Source organism: Perissodus microlepis, chromosome 2 (assembly GCF_051167445.1).
Source record: "Perissodus microlepis isolate ML-2025 ecotype Zambia chromosome 2, ASM5116744v1, whole genome shotgun sequence".
Classification (NCBI taxonomy): Eukaryota; Metazoa; Chordata; class Actinopteri; order Cichliformes; family Cichlidae; genus Perissodus; species Perissodus microlepis.
Genome location: NC_140462.1, coordinates 14,299,168 through 14,322,336, shown reverse-complemented (window position 1 = coordinate 14,322,336; position 23,169 = coordinate 14,299,168). Strand labels below are relative to the sequence as shown.

General features: G+C 37.5%; 4 protein-coding genes across 5 annotated transcripts; all 4 read right to left on the bottom strand.

The window, feature by feature from the left end:
* Positions 1-2,026: 2,026 nt before the first annotated feature.
* On the bottom strand, positions 2,027-4,436 carry LOC146392486 (thiosulfate:glutathione sulfurtransferase-like). Its single transcript, XM_084948515.1, has 3 exons — positions 2,668-4,436; positions 2,413-2,575; positions 2,027-2,168 (listed from the first exon to the last, which is right to left on the bottom strand). The coding sequence occupies exons 1-3, from the start codon at positions 2,918-2,920 to the stop codon at positions 2,114-2,116; spliced, it is 471 nt and encodes a 156-aa protein (XP_084804641.1). The 5' UTR covers positions 2,921-4,436; the 3' UTR covers positions 2,027-2,113.
* An 86-nt stretch (positions 4,437-4,522) lies between these two features.
* LOC146392485 (LRRN4 C-terminal-like protein) lies at positions 4,523-8,107 on the bottom strand. The gene is made up of 2 exons (XM_084948501.1): positions 7,986-8,107; positions 4,523-5,605 (listed from the first exon to the last, which is right to left on the bottom strand). Exon 2 carries the CDS (start codon positions 5,601-5,603, stop codon positions 4,794-4,796), a length of 810 nt encoding a protein of 269 aa, XP_084804627.1. The 5' UTR covers positions 5,604-5,605; positions 7,986-8,107; the 3' UTR covers positions 4,523-4,793.
* An 8,290-nt stretch (positions 8,108-16,397) lies between these two features.
* On the bottom strand, positions 16,398-18,525 carry tstd1 (thiosulfate sulfurtransferase like domain containing 1). Of its 2 annotated transcripts, none has more exons than XM_084948479.1 (4): positions 18,418-18,525; positions 17,465-17,602; positions 17,108-17,270; positions 16,398-16,885 (listed from the first exon to the last, which is right to left on the bottom strand). In XM_084948479.1, exons 1-4 carry the CDS (start codon positions 18,428-18,430, stop codon positions 16,831-16,833), a joined length of 369 nt encoding a protein of 122 aa, XP_084804605.1. In that variant the 5' UTR covers positions 18,431-18,525; the 3' UTR covers positions 16,398-16,830. The 2 variants fall into 2 exon arrangements, with proteins under 2 accessions (XP_084804605.1, XP_084804614.1); XM_084948488.1 differs by having other exon boundaries at positions 17,474-17,602; positions 18,418-18,523.
* A 100-nt stretch (positions 18,526-18,625) lies between these two features.
* LOC146392483 (LRRN4 C-terminal-like protein) lies at positions 18,626-20,506 on the bottom strand. The gene is made up of 2 exons (XM_084948468.1): positions 20,422-20,506; positions 18,626-19,821 (listed from the first exon to the last, which is right to left on the bottom strand). Exon 2 carries the CDS (start codon positions 19,817-19,819, stop codon positions 19,025-19,027), a length of 795 nt encoding a protein of 264 aa, XP_084804594.1. The 5' UTR covers positions 19,820-19,821; positions 20,422-20,506; the 3' UTR covers positions 18,626-19,024.
* Between the last annotated feature and the right edge of the window lie 2,663 nt (positions 20,507-23,169).

The following is a 23,169-nucleotide window of genomic DNA, read 5'->3' as shown; positions in this document are numbered from 1 at the left end:
AAGGTAAACCTGTTTCTCCATCACCTGTTCAGCTCTGATGATTCAGTAAGGACATCTCCTGGTTTCATCTTCATGTTTCCCACTCACCACATATCCAAACCGACATCATGACCAGCAGCTTTACAGCTGTGGCTCCAGCAAACATCAGCTGATACTAGAAAGTAATATTAAATAAATTCTAACAACAGCTGATCAAACGTGCTGCTGTTGTTTAACGTGACATCCGGTGGTTTCCTCTTTCTGGCGCAAAGCGGACGATAAATAAACAAGAGGGAAAAGCCGATCAGCTGATCATTGATCAGTTTCATGATTAAAGTAGCAACAGGAGAGGGAGGGGAGAGAATGAGAGAAGAAGAGGCAGCTGTGCAGCAAAGACACAGAATAACTCCAGCTTTGTGTCTTTTTCATTGTAGCTGAAGTCCTGTTCCTTTTCACCTAAATACGACATGCGTAATAATTTCTCTGAATACGAGACGATTCTGTTTTTAGGGGACGGTTGGCAACTCTAATAATTAACCGTATGAACAAAATAAAGTTCAACATCAGTAACATAGCTCCCACCCAGCTGTATAGAAACCCCGTCATGCTAGCTAGCACGCAGCACGAAAAAGTCAGCACAACGAAAATAAACTCCAACTAAACTTGGTTTATATCTGACCCAGATACACTGCAGGTTATAACTTCTTACCTGAAGTTCAGTTCACCTGACACTCGGACGGGCGGTCGCTTCGGGTCTCTCCTCCTGCCTCCCCTTTCTCTCATCCACTTGCTAATGTTACTGAATCTGTGGAAGCTCCGCGATAGCCACCACACGAAGTAACGAATAACGAGCCTATCTAAATCCCAGTAACGAGTAACGCGTTCCTGATTTTGGCAAAATAACTAGTTACCGTGCTCGTTACCACAATAATAACGTAGTTACTGTAACGCGTTACTTAATAACGCGTTAGTCCCAACACTGATTATTTCATATATGATAAAAGCTATCCAAATCCATCTGGCCCTGTGTGAAAAAAGATAAGTGCAGTGTAAATCTGTTCAGTGGTTGTTCTGTCCTTGGCAGCAAGAAAAATTAAGTAACTGGAAATGAGTCTTTCACATCACCGGGGAGGAGTTTTTGGCTACTCTTCTTTGCAGAATTATTTTACCCCAGTCAAATTGGAGGGTTTGTTTTATGTTCTTTTTATGCAATCCTGCGTTTGTTAGTTTTAGGACAGACGTAATGGGACTGAAAGCCTTCAAAGAGTTAAACTTTTGTCTTATCAGTCAACAGATTATTTTCCCCAATGCTTTGCAGTTCTTTAGATATTGTTTTGGGTTCTTTTGTGACCTCCTCCATGAGTCATCGATGCACTCTTCAAGTCATTTTGGTAGGCTGGGTTCACGAGTGTGGTTCACTAGAGTCTTAAAGCCTTAGACAGACTGATCGATGTGGGTGACCTTGTTTATCATCTGTGGCTGCGGCTAACCACAGTTAAACCACACATGATTTAACAAGGAGCTGACAATGACTTCTTCACACGGGGCCTTCTTGGTTTGGATATTTTTTCCCATAATAATTGAAATCTTTTAAAAGCTGTATTTTGTATTTAGTTCTAGTTTTAGTGTTATCTTTGCCTGATGTTAAAATGTTTTTGCAGATCTGAAAGATTTAAGTGTGACAAAGAGGCATAAAACTAAGAAACCAGAAAGGTGGCAAAAACCTTTCAAGGCGCTCTTCTCTGATAATGTTAGCAAAAGCACTTAATTTTATGATGATAAATAATTATTAATAATGCAATAAAAAGTCACTCTACCACTGGTACTTTGTACTGCACAGCTGTAATTTTGTGGTGTTTATCAGGCTCATTACGTGCACCTCTGTTTGCAAAGACATCATTAAGCATGTATTTATCATATCTTTTGGGATCTTGCAATATTTTTCATTCTTAAAGAATATCAAACACAACACAATTCTTTCCAAGTAAATGTAATAATTTAATTTCTTTGTAATTATTCATAAAAATAAAATTCAATATTGCACAGTGTGAAAAAAATCACCAGAAGATTAAAACATCTAAATTTCACAGTTGCTGATTGGATGAAGACATATGAAACTCCCCTTTAGCGTGAATCACTTTCCTTCTTTCTTAGACCACTCGCTGTATCCACCAGTATAATTGCATGCGCTGAAATAGAGAACAGAGATGAAAGATGTCAGAATATAAAAGCTGTTATTATTACATCATAAACATGCAGTAGAAAGCTGCACATTTTTAACAACAACAACAATAACAACAAAAACCAAAGATGGCTCTCTACAGTCTTAAGGACTTATTGCCTTTGTGTTAATGAAGAAGACTTGGAGTTTTTTTAATGGGCCTTGTGCATGTATGTGTGTGTATTGTGTATTATAAGCAATAACTTATTTACGTCACATATCCCAGCTGTTGGACCTTGCCGATGGCCAGTCCTGATCGCCTGCCCGTCTGGCAGGAAAACACCAGCTCTGGTGCATCCAGCTGTGGCTTCTTTATGCCATACTTGGCCTTGAATTCATCTGGATTCATTGCAAAAGCACTCTCCACTGTATCAACTGAAGGAATCAAAGAAGAGACAAAGGTAGAAAAAATGAATATGCAAATGAAAACTTCGAGAAAACGTACAGAACTTGAAAAACAATCTCACGTGGGATATTGGTGCATCCTCGAATATGTCCTTTTGCTACCTCCTCTTCACTGCGGACATCAATCAGAATGAGATTTGGGCTCTTTCCCACAAGAGCCTTCAGTTCCTCATAGGAAATATCCTTGGTACCTTGAACATGGCAGAAAACACGAGAAACGGTATGATAACGTTTCATCAAATTAAGTAAAACTACACCACTGTCTCTTTTAGATACAGGTTTTAAGTGACAAATCATCCTGACACAAGAATGCATTATTGATGATCCTTGCCAAAGGAAACTAATTACTGTTCATGTGAAAGGTTAGATGAAATATGACACCTGCTTTACCTGTACAAAGGTACATGGAAACACACTGATAAGGAAGGATGTACTAATGCTAACCACACTGATATCAGTGGCTACATGTCATTTGGCATGTGTAATGTAGTGATCCAGAGAGTATCTTTGCTTCATTGTTAGTGCCGCAACAATCTAGCAATAATATTCAAATACATGTACATGACCCAGCCACTTTGTTAGGTACACCTGCTCAGCTGTTCATCATCTCAAAAATGTAATTAACCTGTCACACGGCATACAAGGCTCACCAAAAATTAAACAATAGAAGAGTCATTTCAGCATGGTCCAAATTCTCTAAAGCTTGTTTATAGCAGCTTCTGGAATCGATACCAAGAAGAACTGAGAAAGTTCTGAAGCTAAAAGGGGGTCTTACTATCAAGGTGTACTTATTAAAGTGGCTGATGTAAATCGTCCTAGTTATTTAAACACAGTAAGGTAAACAGAGTGTTGCGTTCAGCTATTAAAATCATTAGTTTCTCAATTTGGCTTTTAGTTTAAGTAGAAGATGGCCTGAAAAAGAACCTGACATTTAGCTCATGCTATATTCCTTACAAGATAATTTCACTCGCATGTTGACTTGTTCTTATCATATAGTGTGATGAATATGAGCCTGTAAAATAGGAGTAAAGGTACACTGTCCTGACTGCCTGTGAAAATATGCAGATAATTATCAGCGGTTATTAAACCTGATTGTTTTTTCTTACTCGAATAACCGAGTACAGTCCTCAGGGAGACTTAAAAGCTTCCAGTTTGAGCTATTTATTGTATGCTGAGTCATTCTTATCCTACAAAGAGAGGTTTCTTCATGTAAATATTTAGTAGTAAGAGAAATAAATGTGGGAAAATGAAACCGTTCAACAAAAGGACTCCAAAACAAGTTTAAGTTTACAAAAATATATAATTCAGCTTTTTATCTATCTCTATTACTTCTTCTTAAGCTACTGTAGTTTCGAATTGTTATTTTACAAATTGCTTACCCATTAAATTAGACGTGCTTCAATTCAGACAGTAATAAATATTTTATAGTTTGTTAACCTGGTTAACAAAGTTGAAGAGTGGGCTTAAAGACTCACCTGTGTTCGCCATCCTGTTTGTTGGGTGAAGTTGAAAATATGAATGGCATTAGCAATTCTATATAATGGAATAATAATGCACCTTCTCCTGCATGCATTTGTTTGGTGACACCTCATTGGCTCACCTACTGGTAAAAGGTGGATCTTAGCCCTCGAGACTTCACTGCTTAGCCAATCAAATCAAAGTCTTACTCATTTGTTTCCCAAGTAAAAGCTAGAGGAGGTGTTTAGTGACTGTGCAAAAGCCTGTTTTACAGTGTATAGTTAGTGGCTTAAATATTTTTTACAAATGTTTTGTGCAAGTAAAATTATGAGTGTGACATGCCTAAAGGATCAAAAGTAAACCAGTCTCAGCTCTTATAGTGCAGACACAATCGCATTATTAGAATGAAGTGAACCCAACCTTTAAGTGGAAACTAAAAAAAAAGGTTAACATATAGAGTTCTCATTTAAATGATTTTATTTTTTAAAAAGCACTCAGCAGTGTCTATCTAAAAAAATAACATTTACTTTACATTCTGTCTTTGATAGATTAAAAAAATATCACAGATCTACAGAGGTTAATTTGCCAGCAAATAAAACTGTGGTGGCTGCAAAGTAGCATAATAAATGATTTGTTAACATTATTCCTCAACTTTACAGTCATATTCACTCATATTTACACATTCCTTGAAGAAGGAGTTTAAATAATGTTTAAATTCTACAGTCACTTATTACACCACTACAGAACTGCATTTGTCCAGATCACAGTGTTCCACGTGTACTTTAGTAAGTCCATCAGTAGAGTCTCTCTTTCCCTTTCGAAACTTCTTATACTTCCCACAGATCAGAGCTGCTATTACAACCAGTAAAAGGAGAGTGACACCTCCTCCTATAATCCAGGCCATCAGTGTGTGGTCAGAAGATTCATGAAATTCATACCGCTTACATGAAAACTCTGAAGGATTGCTGCTTCCTGCGTTGTTCACTGCCACCACACACACTTTAGTTCCCACTTCCAAAGATCTGACCAAACCCCGCCGTGAAGCATCCCCAAACTTTGGGACTTCACTGTCCCTTCCCTCGATGACTATTCTGTACTCAGATACCACTGAAGATGGAGCACACCACTGCACCTGTATTTTCCCTCTGTCACTCCCCTCACTGACTGGAACCAGCGCTTGGATACGTGGTGGACGAGGACGCACATTAGCTCCACTCATCCCAGGGCAGAGGCACCCGGTTTGCTCTAAAAGTGTATCACAGGGAACCTGGTTCTCCGAGCAGGGGTCGTACTCGCAGAGCTGGGGTTTCCGGTGCATCTTTGGGATGTTCACCACCCTAGGAGGAGCTTTGGTGGTGTCGTATTCCTCCTCGATAAAGTCATAATCATCCTGGCCGTCTGAGCCCATGTCAGTCATGTGTATGATCTGTGGATGGGTGATGGGTGGGGAAGCAGACGCAGCATTGGTGAAGAAATGGGAATGCATGGGAGGCGAGACAAAAAAGAGAAGTGCCAGCAGGTTCCTGCAAAGTGAGGTCATCTCTGTGAAAAGAAATGAAAAGAATAAATATGGTCACTGGTCACTTTACAACCATAAATAGACTGATTGATGCAACCTAACCACAGCTTGTTCATTAACCTACTTCTGTATATTAAAAGTATTCCTATGTAATTTCCTTTAGTTATGATGAAGTAAATTACATAAGAAACGCACTGAAGTAACAGTCACTGTAGCAAAAAAAGGAACTAGTTACCAGTGATGGGAATAACGGCGTTATAAGTAATGGCATTGCATTTGGAGTGGCACAAATAATTTGTGTGGCATCTTATTTAATGCAGAACACCTGATTGTTATGTAAATAGTTAAAAAAAACAAAACAAGGTAAAAGGTAAATGCAAATAACTGGTGTTTGCAAACCTTGTGCATAGGATTTTAAAATTGACAATTTATATTTGCATTTAAAGTTATGAAATATGATTCAATAAACATGTTTGTGGTTGTTACAGTAAAAAATATAACTTTTTCTACTTGGATTGTATGTTTTTTGTCTGACTTTGGATCAATTGTGTTAATACAGTACATCAAAATAAAAAAAAATCCTGCAAATTCAGACACGTGAGGTTGTGCTGAAAAGAATGATACCAAACAAGGCAAAGTAAATAGTTCTTAAAGGTGAAAAAGGCTAATTATACCCTGGACCCCAGAGGGTTAAACTTTTTAAGTAATGCAATAGTTACTTTTCCTAGTAATTGATTACTTTTAGAATCTTGCAACTCAGTTACTAACTCAGTTACTTTTTTGAAGAAGTAACTAGTAACTATAATGAATTACTTTTTCAAAGTAACTTGCCCAACACTGCTAATAACTGAATTTGGTTGAAATTTCTAATTAATAGTTCTGCAGTGGTGAAATAGTGAAACTTTAAGATTTGTTCTCCATTTTGGCACCTTAACATGTACCGTTAAGATGAACAGTAACTGTTAACATCTTAACTGTTAAAACAACTCCACGCTGTTTGATACAAAGACACATTTTTCTTTCAGTTCACCTCTGCTCTTCGGTGTAATACTTTAGAGTTCAGATATGATCGGTCCCTCTCTTTTCAGAGAGCCATCAGGTGTGGAGCAAAGTAATGGAGGGAACATAAAAAAATAATTATTAATATTATTTTTTAGCTTTGAGAAACTTAAGTTACCTTAGCAGTATGCTTGGTATTATTATCCCGTTGCAGGATGACTTGCGGTCTAGATAACAGGATAACAGATAGGTTTCTATGCACGTCAGAATTCATTGTGCAACTGCCCTCAGCAGTCATATCGTCAGAGGAGATAAGCTTGCTAGCACCTGTGGTAGCCATAACACCCTCACCACCATTTTTAAAAAACAAGCTTTGGATCTTGAGCAGTTCCTCTTTGATCTTGCTCTTACTCTGATACAGCTTAATCTTGTCCTCATCTGTCCATGACGCCTTATTTTTCAGAATTCTGCAGGCTCTTTAAGTACTTTTTAAATTTAAACTGTAGTCTGGCCATCCTGTTTTTGTGGCCATCTAGTGGTTTGCATCTTACTTCTGTATTCTGTTCATGAAGACTTCGAAGTCGCTGACAAACACATACCTGCCCCCAAAGACTGTTTCTGATCTGTTTCTTTACCATAGTGAGGATTCTTTTGTCCTCAGCAGTGGTCTTCGTTGGGTTAATAGTCCCTTTGTAATTACAGAGCTGATGTCTTTAACTGTTTTATTCTTCTCATAATACCTTAAGCTTTTTCCTGTTGTTGAACAATGGCAACTACAGACTCTGTAGAAGCAAGTATAAGTAACGTATCCCTACGCTAATGGACCAATGTCCAACTTTGATAAGATAAGTGGAAGAGAATGGCTGGCTGGCTGGCTGGCTGGCTGGATGGATAAATGGATAAATGGATGGATGGAAAGAGGGGCACTGGCAAGCAGAGAAAAATGCATCCTTGTCCCAAACATTATGGAGGGTAATATATAAAAGAAGAGAACGATAAAACAGTTTTTTAAGTCTGGTAATAGATAAAATAAAATTCTTTGGCTGGATTCGAGGCACCAGGATGCTGTTTGCCTTGGTTTACAGCTCATAAATGCTCTTGAGTACACTCAAACATCTGCAGTGTCCCGTCCTGTAAACACGGATAGATAAATAAATACTGAGTGCGGGAAGACAAGTACAACTTCCCCATCAGTACTACCATTGTTACCTGGCAGAAAGCCAGGGGAGTTTTGTGGGAACCCAAAATGTACAAAAAGTAAACTGGCTTTCATTCTGGTCAGTTTACAAAATTATTCATAACAGTCAGAAAACATTTTTCATGCTGTTAAACGATAATACTTATGACTAGACCTCTAAAAATAAAACATGGAGCAAAGAAAATACTGAAATGGGTCTACAGTACCTGCTCAATGCTGATGGATGTGTTAAGTCGCAAGTCTGAAGTTCTTTGTTTCCACTGTGGCTGCTCTCACCGTGTGCTCCCAACTGTTCTCAGTCTTAAGCTGTTTCTCTCAGACTCTCTCCTCCTCCTCATCTACACCCCCTCATCATTCTCTCCCTTCAGGGCCTCCCCCCACCCCCTCTTTTTACTCTTTTTTCACTTCTTCCCATTTTGTTTTTCTTCCAACTGACCAGCAGTGCTCTTTTATTTTTTTAATCCGTGTCTGGAATTTGTGTTTGAATGTGCGTTAGGAGGGAGAGGGGGAGAGTCGCCATGTGTCCGTGTGCTGCTCAGCATATTAATTTGCTAAGTAACAGCGGGAGACAGGCTTGTGCTTGTTGCTCGGAGTGTTTTTCACAATCTGTAGGTGTAGCTGTCTGTTTTTCATTACTTCATTTTAACGCTAAACTTCCCATGTGATATGCAGGTGTTATTATGGAAGGGGACAGCACATAAGGTCACCTAACTACGTGTTTATTTGTGCTTCTCAGAGTCAGGAGGGGGGTGAGGAATGCTTGGGTGTATTTATTAAAGTTGTCCTGCATCTCTTGTAACCCCTCATTGTGAGACATTGGAGAGGAACGATGGAGGTTTGTTTTGTTTTTACCCTTTTATGGGATAAAGCTGGCAAAGTACAGTTTTTTTTCTTGTTCCAAATGCCACTGTGACACAGAATAGAGGAAAAGTACCAGCGCAGGAGCCTCCTTTTATCATTAAAGATTCACTCAACTCATACTACTGAAAATGTTGATGACATCTCTGGATCCTTTTCAGAAACAATTCCTAAGATCGTTGGCTATTTTTAGGCAGTAGAGTCACGCTGATAGAATACAGAGTGTTTTATACAACATTACAGTTCTTTGTTTGGGAGGATGATGATTGGCTTCTTTGTGTGTAAAAAAAAAGTATACAATGTGTTTAAAAAGTCATAAGTGCCTTTGAATTTTCTTAGAATGATTATTTCGTTTAAATATGAGAAGATTTGAAGGAAAATCTGTTAAGGTTTTAGTGAGTATGAGTTTACACACGAGGGCAAAACGATTAAAGAAAGCTATAAATCTGTCCAGATAAAAATAAAATAGAAAAGAACCTAAACATGCAGTCATTCAAAGTGGAACAACATGATTACTGGGCCAGGTTGCTTAATGCTTTAACGCTCAAAAAGAAGAAGCTGAATTTGGAGCTTTAAGAATACACAAAATAACATAATATGAATCCACACTGGGAAAAGGTATGTTGCGCACGCACCAAAGCTTAGATTTAGACCCGCATAGCTCTAAAGGATTGAAAGTGAGGTGTAGCGTTTCATCTTTCATAACATCTACAGTCTTTCTCCTAATTAACTTTAAAAATTCTTCACTATCACATTTAAGACCTTGACTCTCTATGTGCTTGTTAAAAAGGAGTCTAGCTGAGTCATCAGTTAGGAAATTACACATTTTCTGTAACACATTTTCAGAGAAGAGCAGAGGCGCTTCGCAAGTGGTTGTGCCTGTTGTGGGAAATGAAACAGTGTTGCGCGTCTTGGTTTTATTATCATGCAGAAGAAATATTGAATCCAAATGTTCTTTTCTCCTGGCTCAGCACAGCCTTGTTCAAAGGCTGCGCTGAAGGATTAAAAAGCTGAATTGAAAAGTTCAGACTTTCAAACAGGTCAAGTGAAACAGATATGACTTCTCAGTTTAGACCTAATGAAGATTCCCAGGAGTCGTCAGATATTGATTATTTCTGAAATGTCATCTATTCCACATCTTTGGTCACTTGATATTCGTGGTATTACCCTTAAGTAGTATCTCAGTGCTTACTGGATGAAGCAAACATTTGATGAACGCATTCACGTCCTCGGGATTAACTGTAATCATGTTAGTCATGTCAAAATGGAAAACTTTCCATTTCCGAGTACTTTAATTTTCGAATGAAGACCTGTGAAATGTTCCCTGCTGTCACAGCTGTATTTTAATGTTTATCCAAAGACATTTTAAGGGACAATCTTGACACTGGGAGAACTTCCGGTTCTTAATATCTTATTTGGAGAAAAAGTTAGCAAAGCTTTTCAGTGGTTACATGACTGCTGATCCTGGGGTTATTTAAGACACTGAAGAACTATTTCAGCGGTTCTTCAAAGGAACTGCCAAGTGCTAAGACCTGGTTTTAAAATGACTTGATTTATTGCACATTAGCAATAAATGCAGATTATGTCTCTGAACAATGCAGCGTAGCTTTTCTCCTTGCACTCCTGTGTTTAGTCAGTCAACCAAGCATGAATATAACATGTACCATTTATGTGTCATAACTGAGTAGAAAATTCAGGAAGAGCTACCGTGAATTCAGTAGGAAAGAGCATATTTAGAAAGGTCTCCTTAAGTCGTCCTCCATATGTATATTCTGTCTTCACGTTGTTTTGGCTACGTGAAACAACCATCTCTTCCCCTGTCTGAACCCCCGTTTGCCACGTCAGAAATTGCCAAGTATCAACAGTTTCCCTGAAACTGTCTGGTACAGGTTTCTGTGGTTCATCAAGTTGAAGTCATTCATTTCAACATCCAGTCAATCCTTGAGGACAGTCCAGGATCTGTGATAACGATTCTTCTCTCATTACAGAAATATTCTCCCATTTTCAGCACAGCAGTAAGTTTTTTCTTGCTTCATCCAGCTCAGCGTGGGCATTTTGCTCCATTATTTCTTTATTTTAAAATAAGCAAGATCGTGTTTTATGACATTAACAATAAAGAGAGCCAAAGAATTTCATTCTGCATGAACACAGTGTCAAATTAAAAGAAACATACAGAAACAGTGGCTTACAATAAAGATTTTTTCAAAGGTCTGCAAGCAACGACTCAGCCAACGATACATCTAGACAGACTCCAACACAGAGACCCTTCCATCAGCTTGTATGCTATTTGTGTGTGTGAGGTCACACTTGTGAGGGTAGGATTATGTCAGATAAAGAAGGAGCTCCTCTCTTCGTCAAATATGGAAAGCGGAATCGACAGAACAGAAATGGAAGGAAGTATCGGCTATTTTTAACAGGCTACAGCCGATCAGCCAATTTTTTTTAAAGATTTAATTTATTGCCTGTTTTTTTCATGTTCATTGTCAACTCTGTAACAACTACTTACAGGCACTTACCATCATGCACAGAATACATGCGTAGATTTAAAAAAGTATACAGCATAGAGTCAGCGACTGACTATGTTCAGTAAATCTTGTGATCGTTGGGAGGTGAGTAATTCCTGGATGAATGGCTTGACTTCCTTATTCAGCTTCTTCTCTCAGGTAAAACCAAGCAAACGCAGGTGGCTGAAGGAAAACTATGCACAGACTGAGCTGATAGCTGATATAGTCACTGTTTTGTCTTCACTGGTTTTTCTAACATGCCCTTATGTACTGATAAGGTCAGCAGTTTTGTTGAAGGTGGAGATCATCACTAAGGAGGCCGAGCTTTTTTTTTTTTTAATGACTTTCCGCGGTCAGTTTTAGGCCAGACTGGGTTTTTTTTTTTTTCATTTTTCATAGAAACTGTGGTTCAGAGGTCCCTGAGGAATAAAGGAAGCCATAAAGATTGAGTCATATTACTTGAGATAATGAGTTGCCTGCCAGTGCACATTCCCCTTTCTTTCCCTCCTACATGTTTGATCATGTTGCTGTATGTGACACACATCCATGACCACATAGACAGCTCCATGGTTTAAACTTGTGGTGTAGTAGTGGTTAAAAAAATCCCTACTGATATGGAATTATTTTATTTATTATTTTCCTGAGTAAAACAACAATTATTCATTAAATAGGGAATCTCCTCTAACATATGTTTATTGAATCAAAATAACATCCCTTTAGTTTCCCATTCACGTATTCAGTTTCTGATTGATTTGGCGTGACTTAATCAAACTCATTCTCCAGTCCCTCTCCTAGTCCATAGGTCTCTGAGGATTTAAGCTATTTCTGTTTAAACAGGAAGCACTGCTATTGGCTAAATCCCAATCACCTTTGACCTCCCACTTCACTCAAAAGGAATCTCGTGGTAGGGTTATTACCAGAATCTGTGATGTTGTGTGAACCGCTACTTTCAGCTTAAAATAGCCGTGGAACCAGAATGCAGTCCCAGTCAGCGTGAAGTCCCAGTGATCCTCCAGAGGATAATTGGAAACAGAAGTGTAATGTAGCAGCACTATGTGATGACGAGGTCCCACATTCCTAAATCTGCCCACAATAGAGTAAATTATAAATTTGAATTGGATTTGTTTTATTATTATTTTATTGGCCTTTTAAATCACACAGAGGGCTTTATTTCTATTTTCTTTTTCCCTTTCCCCTTTTTTCCCTTTCTTTATAAAAACTTTTTTTTTTACTTTCATGTAGGCTTATATGAACCTTTTAATTTTTTCCCCTCTGTAAAACACTTTTTTCAATTTTGAATGGTTCTATACAAATAAAAAGATTAGTATTGTTATTCATTTGATTCCCCAATGAACTTACAATACCTATGCGTATTTTATTAATTATTTATGTGTCATGAACCGGATCAAATCTCAGACAAAATACAGACACCAGACAGACAGGGGGGCTTAAATAAACAAGCATGTATTTTATTAAATTAAGCTCGTAGACATGTGGAATTGCTGTCAGTAGAAAGCAAGTATATGATGAATGTATTTGAAGGAAAGGAAGTTTACCAAAAGCAAACAAAACCCAAACCAGCCACTCTTCTCCCCAGCAGATGAGAGCGTGCTGGAGGGAAGGGAAAGTATTTTAGCACAGAGCCCCTTTTAAAAGCCATTAGCCAAGTTCCAACAGGCATGTTTCCGATAAGACCTGCCAGCCACACCTGTTTCCTACATAAAACTGAGGTTACATTCTAAAAGTCCTTTGCGTTTTCTTTATCCTACTCGCCTTTCCTAGGCCTTGATAAAAATGTCAACAAGGTCAATATGTCATGAGGACTCAGATAAAGAGAAGAGTGATGCAATGAGAATCCAAACTAGTCTCCTTAACAATGTAATTCAAGATGCCTGCAGTGTTGAAACTACAATGAAATGCAAAACGAGCATCTTAATTCACAACAGTATGTTGTTAACTTCTTGTTATATGCAGGTCACGTAAAAGACAACGGTTTTAACTTCAAAGGTCGGAATTTTAAAGAAGAAGAAACAAAGAGGGCCAGATTTAGGGTTTGTTGCAGCACAAAGCCTTCTTTTAGCATTAAAAGGCTACTGAATTTAAGATAGATAGGCCAGGTGAAAGCCTGTTGTGGTTCTGTGCTTCTAGCAGTGTTTTTTAATTTGAAATGAGAGGCGGAGATGTTATCAGAATCAGTCGGTGATTGGAATGTTGGATGGATGGCTGAAAGTCGAGTCAAGCCCAATTATGTCTGTTTCCCAATAATACTGGTACTTTCATGAAACAAACTAGAAACTAACTGAACCGGGCTCCCTTTTTCTCAGCAGTGCGCACACAATGAGTGATGTTTCTTTATTTAACTGTCAAATGCGGCTTTTGTTTTGTACTATGTGAACGTGTATGATTAATGTCTGAATGCAAAACAAAAAACAGCCAGCATCAGTACCTTCACTAAGATCCAATCTGATGATAAATAATTACTGTTCTTTGTAATATTAATGATGATAATTTGCACTAACACAGCTCTCCTCTGGATAAATCCTGTTCTCCAGTCTCATTCCTCATGACCCCTCTCACAGTGCCCAGTAATTTCTATCAGAAGAGATATCCTTTCTATCTGAAATATTGTTTGATGTCGTTCAGACTCTTCTCATTGATCTGACTTACCTTGTTGTGTATTATTTTGGTTAGTAGACCTATATCACTCCCTCCCTCTTGCACACTCACTGGGTGAACTGCTAATTTGTGCTGCTCTTAGTAGAATACTCAGTATTGCTGAAATGAACTGACGATGTGATCTAGTCTATCTCATTTCCTCCTCTTTGTTTAAGATATCTATGATAACTAAAGTAAAAGAAATGAAGTGAAATTACCCCCATCCATCACTCCCAGCTCGATCAAAGTAAAACCTAACCAATCATTATCCTAAAGGCAATAGACCTAAACAATAAAAAAAAATAATTATAAAGAACCTTGAACTCACCTTGATGAATTAATAGAACTCATAATCCAGATTTACAGCACTAATATAAATATGTGTTTGTGGAAAAAATTCATCCATCAGCAAGTTTGATGATCAGAGTTCAGCTATGCATATAACAGCCTGTTGTTGAAAATGTAAAATATTGTGGTTCATGAATAATTGAAAGATTTATTTCAGTGATATATGGGACTACTTTGTCTCCTCTCATTTCATAAAAGATGCTCCCAGTGTGTAATGTGCTAAGGGATTTAATAAAGGAAGCAATGAAACAAGTCACTTCACAAACTTTAGGAACCTTCCTACGGAAAATTGAATATTTTTGGACCATACCCAAAGAAGAGTTGCTACAAACACATTCCCTCTTTTTTTTGGGATTGTTAAAGTCTTAATTGTTCTCAGAAAAGGGAAAGAGAACCTTTTTGGCCTTTTAATGTTGCAAACTAATAAACTGCATATTTTCTTTGAACATATCAACAAATGTGTTACATAATGTGAAATCTCAACATAAAATGTGCTGATATCAGAGAATCCATAGCAATAAAGTTTAATAAGAACTGTATAGATGTAAAATGTACATTTAAAAAATACCATTAAAGCAGGCAAAGAAAAAACTGCACCTTACTCTTTATCAGGGGAACCTAAACATTATTATGTCCAGGATATTTGTGGCATATCATGGCATACAAATAACCTTTGTGATAATTTATCAAACACTGCACTCTATTTTAATGCGCATGAAACAATTATCTATTGTTCATCTCCATCAGTAGTACAAATGCTTGAATTTCTGCAGTCTTCCTATGATGTTATAAAGTCTTATTTAACTTTAGCTAGTGTTAAATGGATACAAATCCAAGTATTTAGGTATCACTATAGAACAGAATGTGCAAATTAAAATTTACTTGGAAAGACCTGGGTCCCTGTTTCTTGGAATAATCTACAGAAGGAGCTGTCGTGGTTACGACAGGGGAGACTTTAAGTTCATCTTATTGGAGCAAGAGAACAGGTCTCTTGGTCAGTGTGACTATAGTTTTAATGCTGCTCTTGTAATGATCTTTTATTATATGTGGTTTGTGTTCATTAGTCTGTGCTGAATGCCACCTGGATTTGAACTTTTAATCGCGATGAAACTTTTACCTGTATAATAAATAAATAAATGATAATAAATCAAGGATAGTAAAAATAGCAAACATGCTTTCGCTGTCATCATTACTACCAATAGAGCAGCTTGTTGATTCTGATAATCTGCCAGATGTTGCTATAAGAAATGTGAAAAGCACTTTTTTTCTTCTGCAGCCTGGCTCCTGTTTGCAAGTCTGTTGATCACACTGCGAGACACTTTATTCACTATTAAAAATGAAAGAATTAAGAATCGAATGTAATTAAATAGAACAAAAAACATAACACTGAAAATGACACAGACTTATGATTGGTGGTATTTATTATATATTTTTCAGTGGCTGATTGACATACATATCCTTTAATATTTGCCAGGAGGTGCTGGGACACCCTCACATGCCTGATGAGGAGCAGAATTCTTGAAAATACCAGGCTGTGACTCATGTAGTAGTGGCTCAGAGATTATTATCAAAACATCTCAAAACTACCAAAAGGCAATGTGGGAACCTCTCATTTTCACTGTCTGGATAGTAGCCAACAGCATAAACATTTGTACCGATGGTTTCCGCTATGAGACCTTTACACTGAGTTGTAGCTCCTCTTAGTGGTGAATGCTCATTATTAAATCTTTCTTCTTTTTCTTCTTTTCCAATCACTTATGTTTGAAAAAATAAATATTTTTCTGCCACTAAAAAAAGAAATGATAAAGTAAAATGAGATAAAATAAACATTTATTGTCATCTGTAAGTTATAAATTATTGGTTATTATCTCAAAATTTAAATGTACCAAGGTAAAAATTCTGAGAAAATAACCCAAAACTATAAAACAACTTGAAATTTAAATTGACATTTTTTAGGGAAAAAACATTTTAAGGTAGAAATACTATACAAACTACATTTTTTAAATACTTTTTTGATATAAACAACTTTTACAAAATTCAACCGACAGTTTACAGCTTACATATATAACTTATGTTTCTTTCTTTCTTTTTTATTTTAATAAGGGAGTAAAAAATTCCTAGTTAGGTCCCACAATCACAAAGAAAGTTAAGGTCATGATGTGGGAAGTGTTATAGCTCTAACGCTGCTGCTGGAACAAATGTGAGACTTCATTATTACCAGTGTGAAAGCAGTAAGAGGGGGAAGAGAAGGCATCATTTCGACACTTTTTAATGTCCGTGCACATTAATTTCATACACTACAAGAAGAAGTTGTATTGTACAAAGCTAAGAATCAGAGACTTGTTAGGTCTTTTTGAGCTATGCACTCTAAATTCACACGTGTAGAACATTTAAAAAGATGTCACACTGCTTCACTAGAAAAAAGCTAGAGCTCATTTATAAACCTTGAGTAAACTAGTGATTGTTAAAATACCTCAGGAATATCAAGGATGTTGTCACATGTTTTATGAACTTCCAATATTTTCATGGTCTTGCAGCATGACACAAAAGTTTATTTATTTATATGTATTTATTCATTAATATAAAATTCAGTGTACAGTCTGAAAAATACCACAAGCTTAAAATGGCTGAATATTTCTTTTATTCTTCCTGTTTTCCTAAATAAACATGAAACTCTCCTTTAGCATCATTTTCCTTCTTTCTTCGACCACTCGCTGTATGCACCAGCATAATTACGTGAACTAAAACAGAGAACAGAGACATAAAAGATGAAAACTGTCTTTATTACGACAAGTAAATGCAGTAAAAAGCAGCACTTTTTCAATAATATGAGAAAAATGTCTTCATAAAAAAGAACTTGACTTTGTATAATTAAAGGACACTTGGAGTTTTTGTTGGGCCTTGTGTATGCATGTATGTATGTATATATGTGTATTTTGTTGTATAGGTAGTGACTTATTTACTTCACGTATCCTAGCTGATGAGCCTTGGTGGTAGCCATTGCCCCTCGCTTGCCAATCTGGCAGTGAAAAACCAGCTCTGGTGCATCCAGCTGTGGCTTTGTTACTCCGTACCTAACCTTGAATTCATCTGGATTCATTTTAAGAGCGCCCTCTACTGTATTAACTGGAGGAATGAAAAAAGAGACAAAGATAGAAAACATGAACAACAAGTACATAACTGCCAGAACCTGATAAACCACATTCACCACAGCACACATGCAAAAGATCTTTGTGTGTGCATATATATATATATATATATATATATATATATATATACACATATATATATATATGCGCAAAATGCTAAATAAAACAAACTTGACAAACGTGGAATATTAATGGATCCTGGAATATGTCCTCTTGCCACCTCCTCTTCACTGCGGACATCAATCAGAATGAGATTCGGGCTCTTTCCCACAAGAGCCTTCAATTCCTCATAGGAGATTTCCTTGGTACCTGAAAACATAGGAGGAAACACAAGAAACAGCATGATAACCTTTCATCAGATTAAATAAAACTACACCAATTACTCCTCAAATACAGGTTTCATGTGACAAATCATCCTGACACAAGAATGCAAAGAAAACAAATTGCTGTTCATGCGAAGGGTCAGATGAAATATGACACCTGCTCTAACTGCCCAAAAAGATCCATGCAAACACACTGACAAGGAAGGATGTACCAATGCTAACCGCACAGATATCAGTGCTAACATGACATATGTAGCGCGTCATGTAATAATCCAAACACTATCTTGGCTCTGTTGGCTCAGTATAACAATACTGGATCTTCCATAAAGGCAGGCGTACTTGCTTTTATCAGATCGTGTGAAGAGTGTTAGACATATGACTAAAGGTACACTGGACTGATGCAACAGGTTATGGTATGCAGATAATTATCAGTTTGTTGTTTGTTGCTCGAGTAACCGAGTACAGTCCTCAAGGAGATGGTGCCTCCAGTTTAATCTCTCTACTGTTTGCTGAGTCATTCTTATGCTACATTTTTTTTCCTTTTTGTAAATATTAGAAAGAGAAATACAGCCTATGGAAACAGTTCACCAAAGTGACCCCAAAGTGTATGAAAACATATAAAAACATTTTTTATGAAAACACTGTAATACTTCTTAAGCTGCTGTAGTTTTGGGTTGCCACTATTAAAAATAGTCGTCTTTTACTCATTACGTTTGACATGTTTCAGTTCATTCAACAAATTCAGACAGTAGTCTTCTATACGTTAACCGTATCTGTAAGAGTGGGCTTAAAAAGACTCACCTGTGTTCGCCATACTGGTTGTTGGATAAAATTAGAAATCGACAATCACAAACGGTATAACAATACTGGATCTTCTTCCTGATACATTTGTTTGGTGCTGTCTCATTGGCTCGCATACCGTTGAAGGGCGGGGCTTAGTCGGCGAGACTTCATCGCTTAGCCAAACAAATCAATTTGTCACTCTTCAAAGTAAAATGAAGTAAAAGGTATTTAAATAAATGCATATGTTGAATATTTTTTACAGACTAAAGTAAGTGGTTTAAATATTTTACGTTTAAGTGTTTTGTGCAAGTAAAATTACGAGTGTGATATGCATAAAGGATCATATGCAGTGAGCACAAACCTTTTAATGGTCGCAAAAAAGATCAAGTTGACACAAACAGTCAATCAGTCCCCTAAAAATAATATTTACTTTCCATTCTGTTTCTGATATATTAAAAAATAAACAATCTACAGAGGTTAATTTGCCGGCAAATAAAATCATGGTGACTGTAAAAGAGCATTATAAACTATTTGTTCTCGTTACATTTTACATGTACATTGTTATAATCGTATTTACACATTCCTTGAGGGAATTGAAATAATATTTAAATTCTACAGTCACTGATTACACCACTACAGAACTGCAGTGTTCAAACTGTACTTTAGTAAGTCCATCAGTAGAGTCTCTCTTTCCTTTTCGAAACTTCTGATATGTCCCACAGATCAGAGTCTCTATAACAACCAGTAAAAGGAGAGCGAATAAACCTCCTATAATCCAGGCCATCACTGTGAGGACAGGAGATTGACGACATTCATACCGCTTACATGAAAACTCTGAAGGATCGCTGCTTCCTGCGTTGTTCACTGCCACCACACACACTTTAGTTCCCAATTCCAAAGATCTGACCAAACCCCGCCGTGACGCATCCCCAAACTTTGGGACTTCACCGTCCCTTCCCTCGATGACTATTCTGTACTCAGATACCACTGAAGATGGAGCACACCACTGCACCTGTATTTTCCCTCTGTCACTCCCCTCACTGACTGGCACCAGCGCTTGGATACGTGGTGGATGAGGAGGCACATTAGCTCCACTCATCCCAGGGCAGAGGCACCCAATTTGCTCTAAAAGTGTATCACAGGGAACCTGGTTCTCCGAGCAGGGGTCGTACTCGCAGAGCTGGGGTTTCTGGTGCATCTTTGGGATGTTCACCACCCTAGGAGGAGCTTTGGTGGTGTCGTATTCCTCCTCAATAAAGTCATAATCATCCTGGCCGTCTGAGCCCATGTCAATTACGTGTGTGATCCGTGGATGGGTGATGGGTGGGGAAGCAGAGGCAGCATTAGTGAAGAAATGGGAATGCATGGGAGGCGAGACAAGAAAGACAAGTGCCACCAGGTTCCTGCAAAATGAGGTCATCTCTGTGAAAAGAAATGACAAGAATAAATATGGTCACTGGTCACTATACAACTATAAACATACTGATTGATATATTTAAAATATTCCTGTCTAATATCTTTCAGAACTTGTTACTGAATATGGTTGTAATTTCTGATTAATGAAAAAAGCAAAGAGGCTCTGCAGTGGTACCAAGGATGACAGTGAGACTTTAACATTTGCTCTCTTTTTTGGCATTTCACTGTATCAAAAGAGAGAAAGACAAAAGTGTTTGTTAAGTGTGGTGACACACAAAATAAGGTTCTTTGGCTGGATTCGAGGCACTGGGATGTAGTTTGCCTAAGTTTACAGCTCATAAATGCTCTTGAGTATACTCAAACATCTGCAATGTCCAGTCCTGCAAACACATTTGTACTTGGAAGAAAGCCAAGGGACTTCTGTGGGAACCCAAAACAGACAAAAAGCTGACTGATTTTCAGTTTGGTCAGTTTATAAAATTAATTATAAAACTCAGAGAATATTTGTAATGCAGTTAAAAGCTAATATTTATGACTAAACCTCTAAAAATAAAATATGGAGCTATAAAGTGAAAAAAAGAAAATACTGAAATGGGTCTACAGTACCTGCTTAATGCTGGTGGGCGTCTCAAGTCTGAAGTACTTTGTTTCCACTCTGGCTGCTCTCACGTGTGCTCTCAACTGTTCTCAGTCGAAGCTTTTTCTCTGACTCTCTCCTCCTCCTCATCTACACCCCCTCATCATTCTCTGCCTTCATGGCCTCCCCCCACCCCCTCTTTTTACTCTTTTTTCCCCTTCGTGCACTACAATTTTCTTTTTTTTAGCGAGCTTTCTAACTGGCCATCCGTGACCTCGCAGTTTGCACAGATTTTTTTAAGCTCAGATGTGCATTTATTAAAGACCCCTTCCACCTCTTGTAGCCCCCATTGTGAGACGCTGGAGAGAAATGAATGAGGCCTCATTTTGTTCTTATCCTTTAATGTGCTAAAGCGGGCAAAGTATACCTTTTATGTTTCACAACATTTTTAATCTTTGTCCTAGTTAAGGACAAAAAAAATCTTAATTACTTTGCGAAGACCTTGACTTTATTAAAAAAGCTTTCGGCTGAGATATGCGTGGGGAAATGATACGCTTTCTGTAACTTTTGAAAAGAACTGAAGATCTTTTATCAGAAACAAGTGCTCAGAATTGGATGTGCCCAGTCAGGGAAATTTCAGGATAAAATTCCTTCACTGTTACTTTCCAAAATACTATGTGTCAATACAGTGCAGAACAGCAACACAACCTCTACTTCCACAGAGGTAGGTTATCATATTAATAGTGTTACATCCTTATTGCATATGAAACTGGATACTGTGTTTCCTCTGAAAAAGAAAGCGTCAAATAACAAGTGCTTGCCTACTTGGTATAACTCTCAAATGCACACCTTAAAGCTTATCACCTGTAAGCTGGAGAGAAAATAATGTCTCACTAATTTAGAAGGTCTTCATTTAGTATGGAAAAAAGAGTTTGTTGCTCTATAAAAAGCCCTCCATGAAGCTGGGGCTGTCTTACTGTTCATCACTGATTAAGAAAACAAGAACAACCCAAGGTTTCTCCTCAGTACTGGTTCCAGGCTGACCTACTTAAGTTTAAAGCCTTTCTTTAACCATAACATTTTATTTTTTGACAGACTTTACACTTTGTTCTATTTGCTCCAAACTGAATGTGTGTACAGTTTAATACTCTATATTTCTACTCTCAGTATATTTTTCATTGTGAACCTTTACATCCTGTTCTGCAAAGCACGTTTTTTCAATGCTGAAAAGTGCTATACAATAGAAACAGTGCTTGTAACAAATGTTTCTAGTTCTCAGTTCTTTGTTTAGTATTGTTCCCTTTCTCCTGTTTCTTCTTTGTGTGTCCTCCCCACGGTCCCTTGTGTGCAGTCAGTCATGTCTCTTTACCAATGTCCAGTTTGTGTGTCTTTGTCCATGTCTCTGTCTCAGAGTTAAGGCGTCCTGTTTTATTCTGCTAGTCTCTCGTCTCATGTGCACCATGTTCGGTTTTCCTTGCCTCATTAGTTTGATTGAGTTATATTGTGTCATGTTTCTTCCCAGGTGTGTTCAAACTGCCTCTCATCCCCACAGCTGGTCTCTCTTGTGTATTTAAACCCTCAGAGAGGGTTGTGCCTGTGTTCTTTGTTGTGTCCTCCATCACAGTTGTGCCCTCTGTACTCTGCATTTCTTTATGGACTCATAGGCTAGTTAATTCCTTACCTGAGTTTATGTATCCCATTGAAAGGCTTGTGTCCAAGCTGAAACTTGCTTTCAGTTTTTTTTTCTAGGAAATAAATCTTATTTTACTAACCAAGTAATGAAACATTTCAACACTGTAACATTCTTACTTTTATTGGATTATGGTTATCTTTATGAATGCACCAGGCCAGTATCTAAAGAGATTAGATACAAAAAAATTTGGAAACAAATGCACTGTCCCTGTTTCCTGGAATAATGATCCGTCTGTGTTCATTGTCTGTCTGCTGAATATCGGTTGGAGTTTTTTCTTCACTTGCATTTTTTGTAACTTATGCTGCTCTCTTGGCCAGGTCTTTTTTGAAAAAGATATTTTAACTGCTATCAGACTTTGTCCTAGATAAAGAAAGGATAATAAAAACAGCCAACATGCTTTCACTGTCACCATTAAGGCTGTAGGAGTATGTTGTTGATTCTGATAATCTGCTAGATTTTGTTATTTTTCAAGGATTGATGAAGACATCTACAAAGCAGTTTTGCATAGCCTTTACTGTGCTGCTGGGTTCCCGGTTGCATGTCTGGTGACCTCACAGCTTCAGACACAACTGAACCTGAGTAACCTAAGATCTAATATACTACAATTTTAAAAAATAATGAAGGAAATGACATAAAAACCTATTATTTCTAGTATTAATTATTCATTTCCCAGTATTTAATTGACATACAGGTCCTGTACAGTTTGCCAGGGGGTGCTGTGACACCCTCAGCACGAGTACTTCCCAGAGTCTTTGCTGACATTGAGCAGAATGTTTTAGAATGCCAGACTACGAATAGAAATTTGGCACACTGGCAGTATAAATAGTGTGTAGATCACAATGTATATCAACACCACAGAATAGTGACTTAGAGGCTTATCAAAATATCTCAAAATTACCAAACATCAGTGAAGGATTTTCTAGTTTTCTCTTTCTGGAGTGCAGCCAGTAGCATAAACATTTTATCTTTGCTGTTCAGTTGCATTATAAATAAACTTACTGACAAACCTACCAAGACTGTTTTCACTTGCCATCACAGTAGGAAAAGTGCAGATATTACTGATCAGGTTAATGCTGAACATTAA

Bases quoted from the DNA above. Each gene is read 5' to 3' on its own strand.
- LOC146392486 (XM_084948515.1), bottom strand. From the start codon at position 2,920: ATGCATTCTTGTGTCAGGATGATTTGTCACTTAAAACCTGTATCTAAA. The intron at 2,576-2,667 runs GTGAGATTGTTT...TGATTCCTTCAG, and splicing joins AGGATGCACCAATATCCCAC to TTGATACAGTGGAGAGTGCT. The intron at 2,169-2,412 runs GTAAATAAGTTA...TCTCTATTTCAG, and splicing joins CAACAGCTGGGATATGTGAC to CGCATGCAATTATACTGGTG.
- LOC146392485 (XM_084948501.1), bottom strand. From the start codon at position 5,603: ATGACCTCACTTTGCAGGAACCTGCTGGCACTTCTCTTTTTTGTCTCG.
- tstd1 (XM_084948479.1), bottom strand. The intron at 17,271-17,464 runs GTTTGTTTTATT...TCATTCCTCCAG, and splicing joins TAATATTCCACGTTTGTCAA to TTAATACAGTAGAGGGCGCT. The intron at 16,886-17,107 runs GTAAATAAGTCA...TCTCTGTTTTAG, and splicing joins CATCAGCTAGGATACGTGAA to TTCACGTAATTATGCTGGTG.
- LOC146392483 (XM_084948468.1), bottom strand. From the start codon at position 19,819: ATGACCTCATTTTGCAGGAACCTGGTGGCACTTGTCTTTCTTGTCTCG.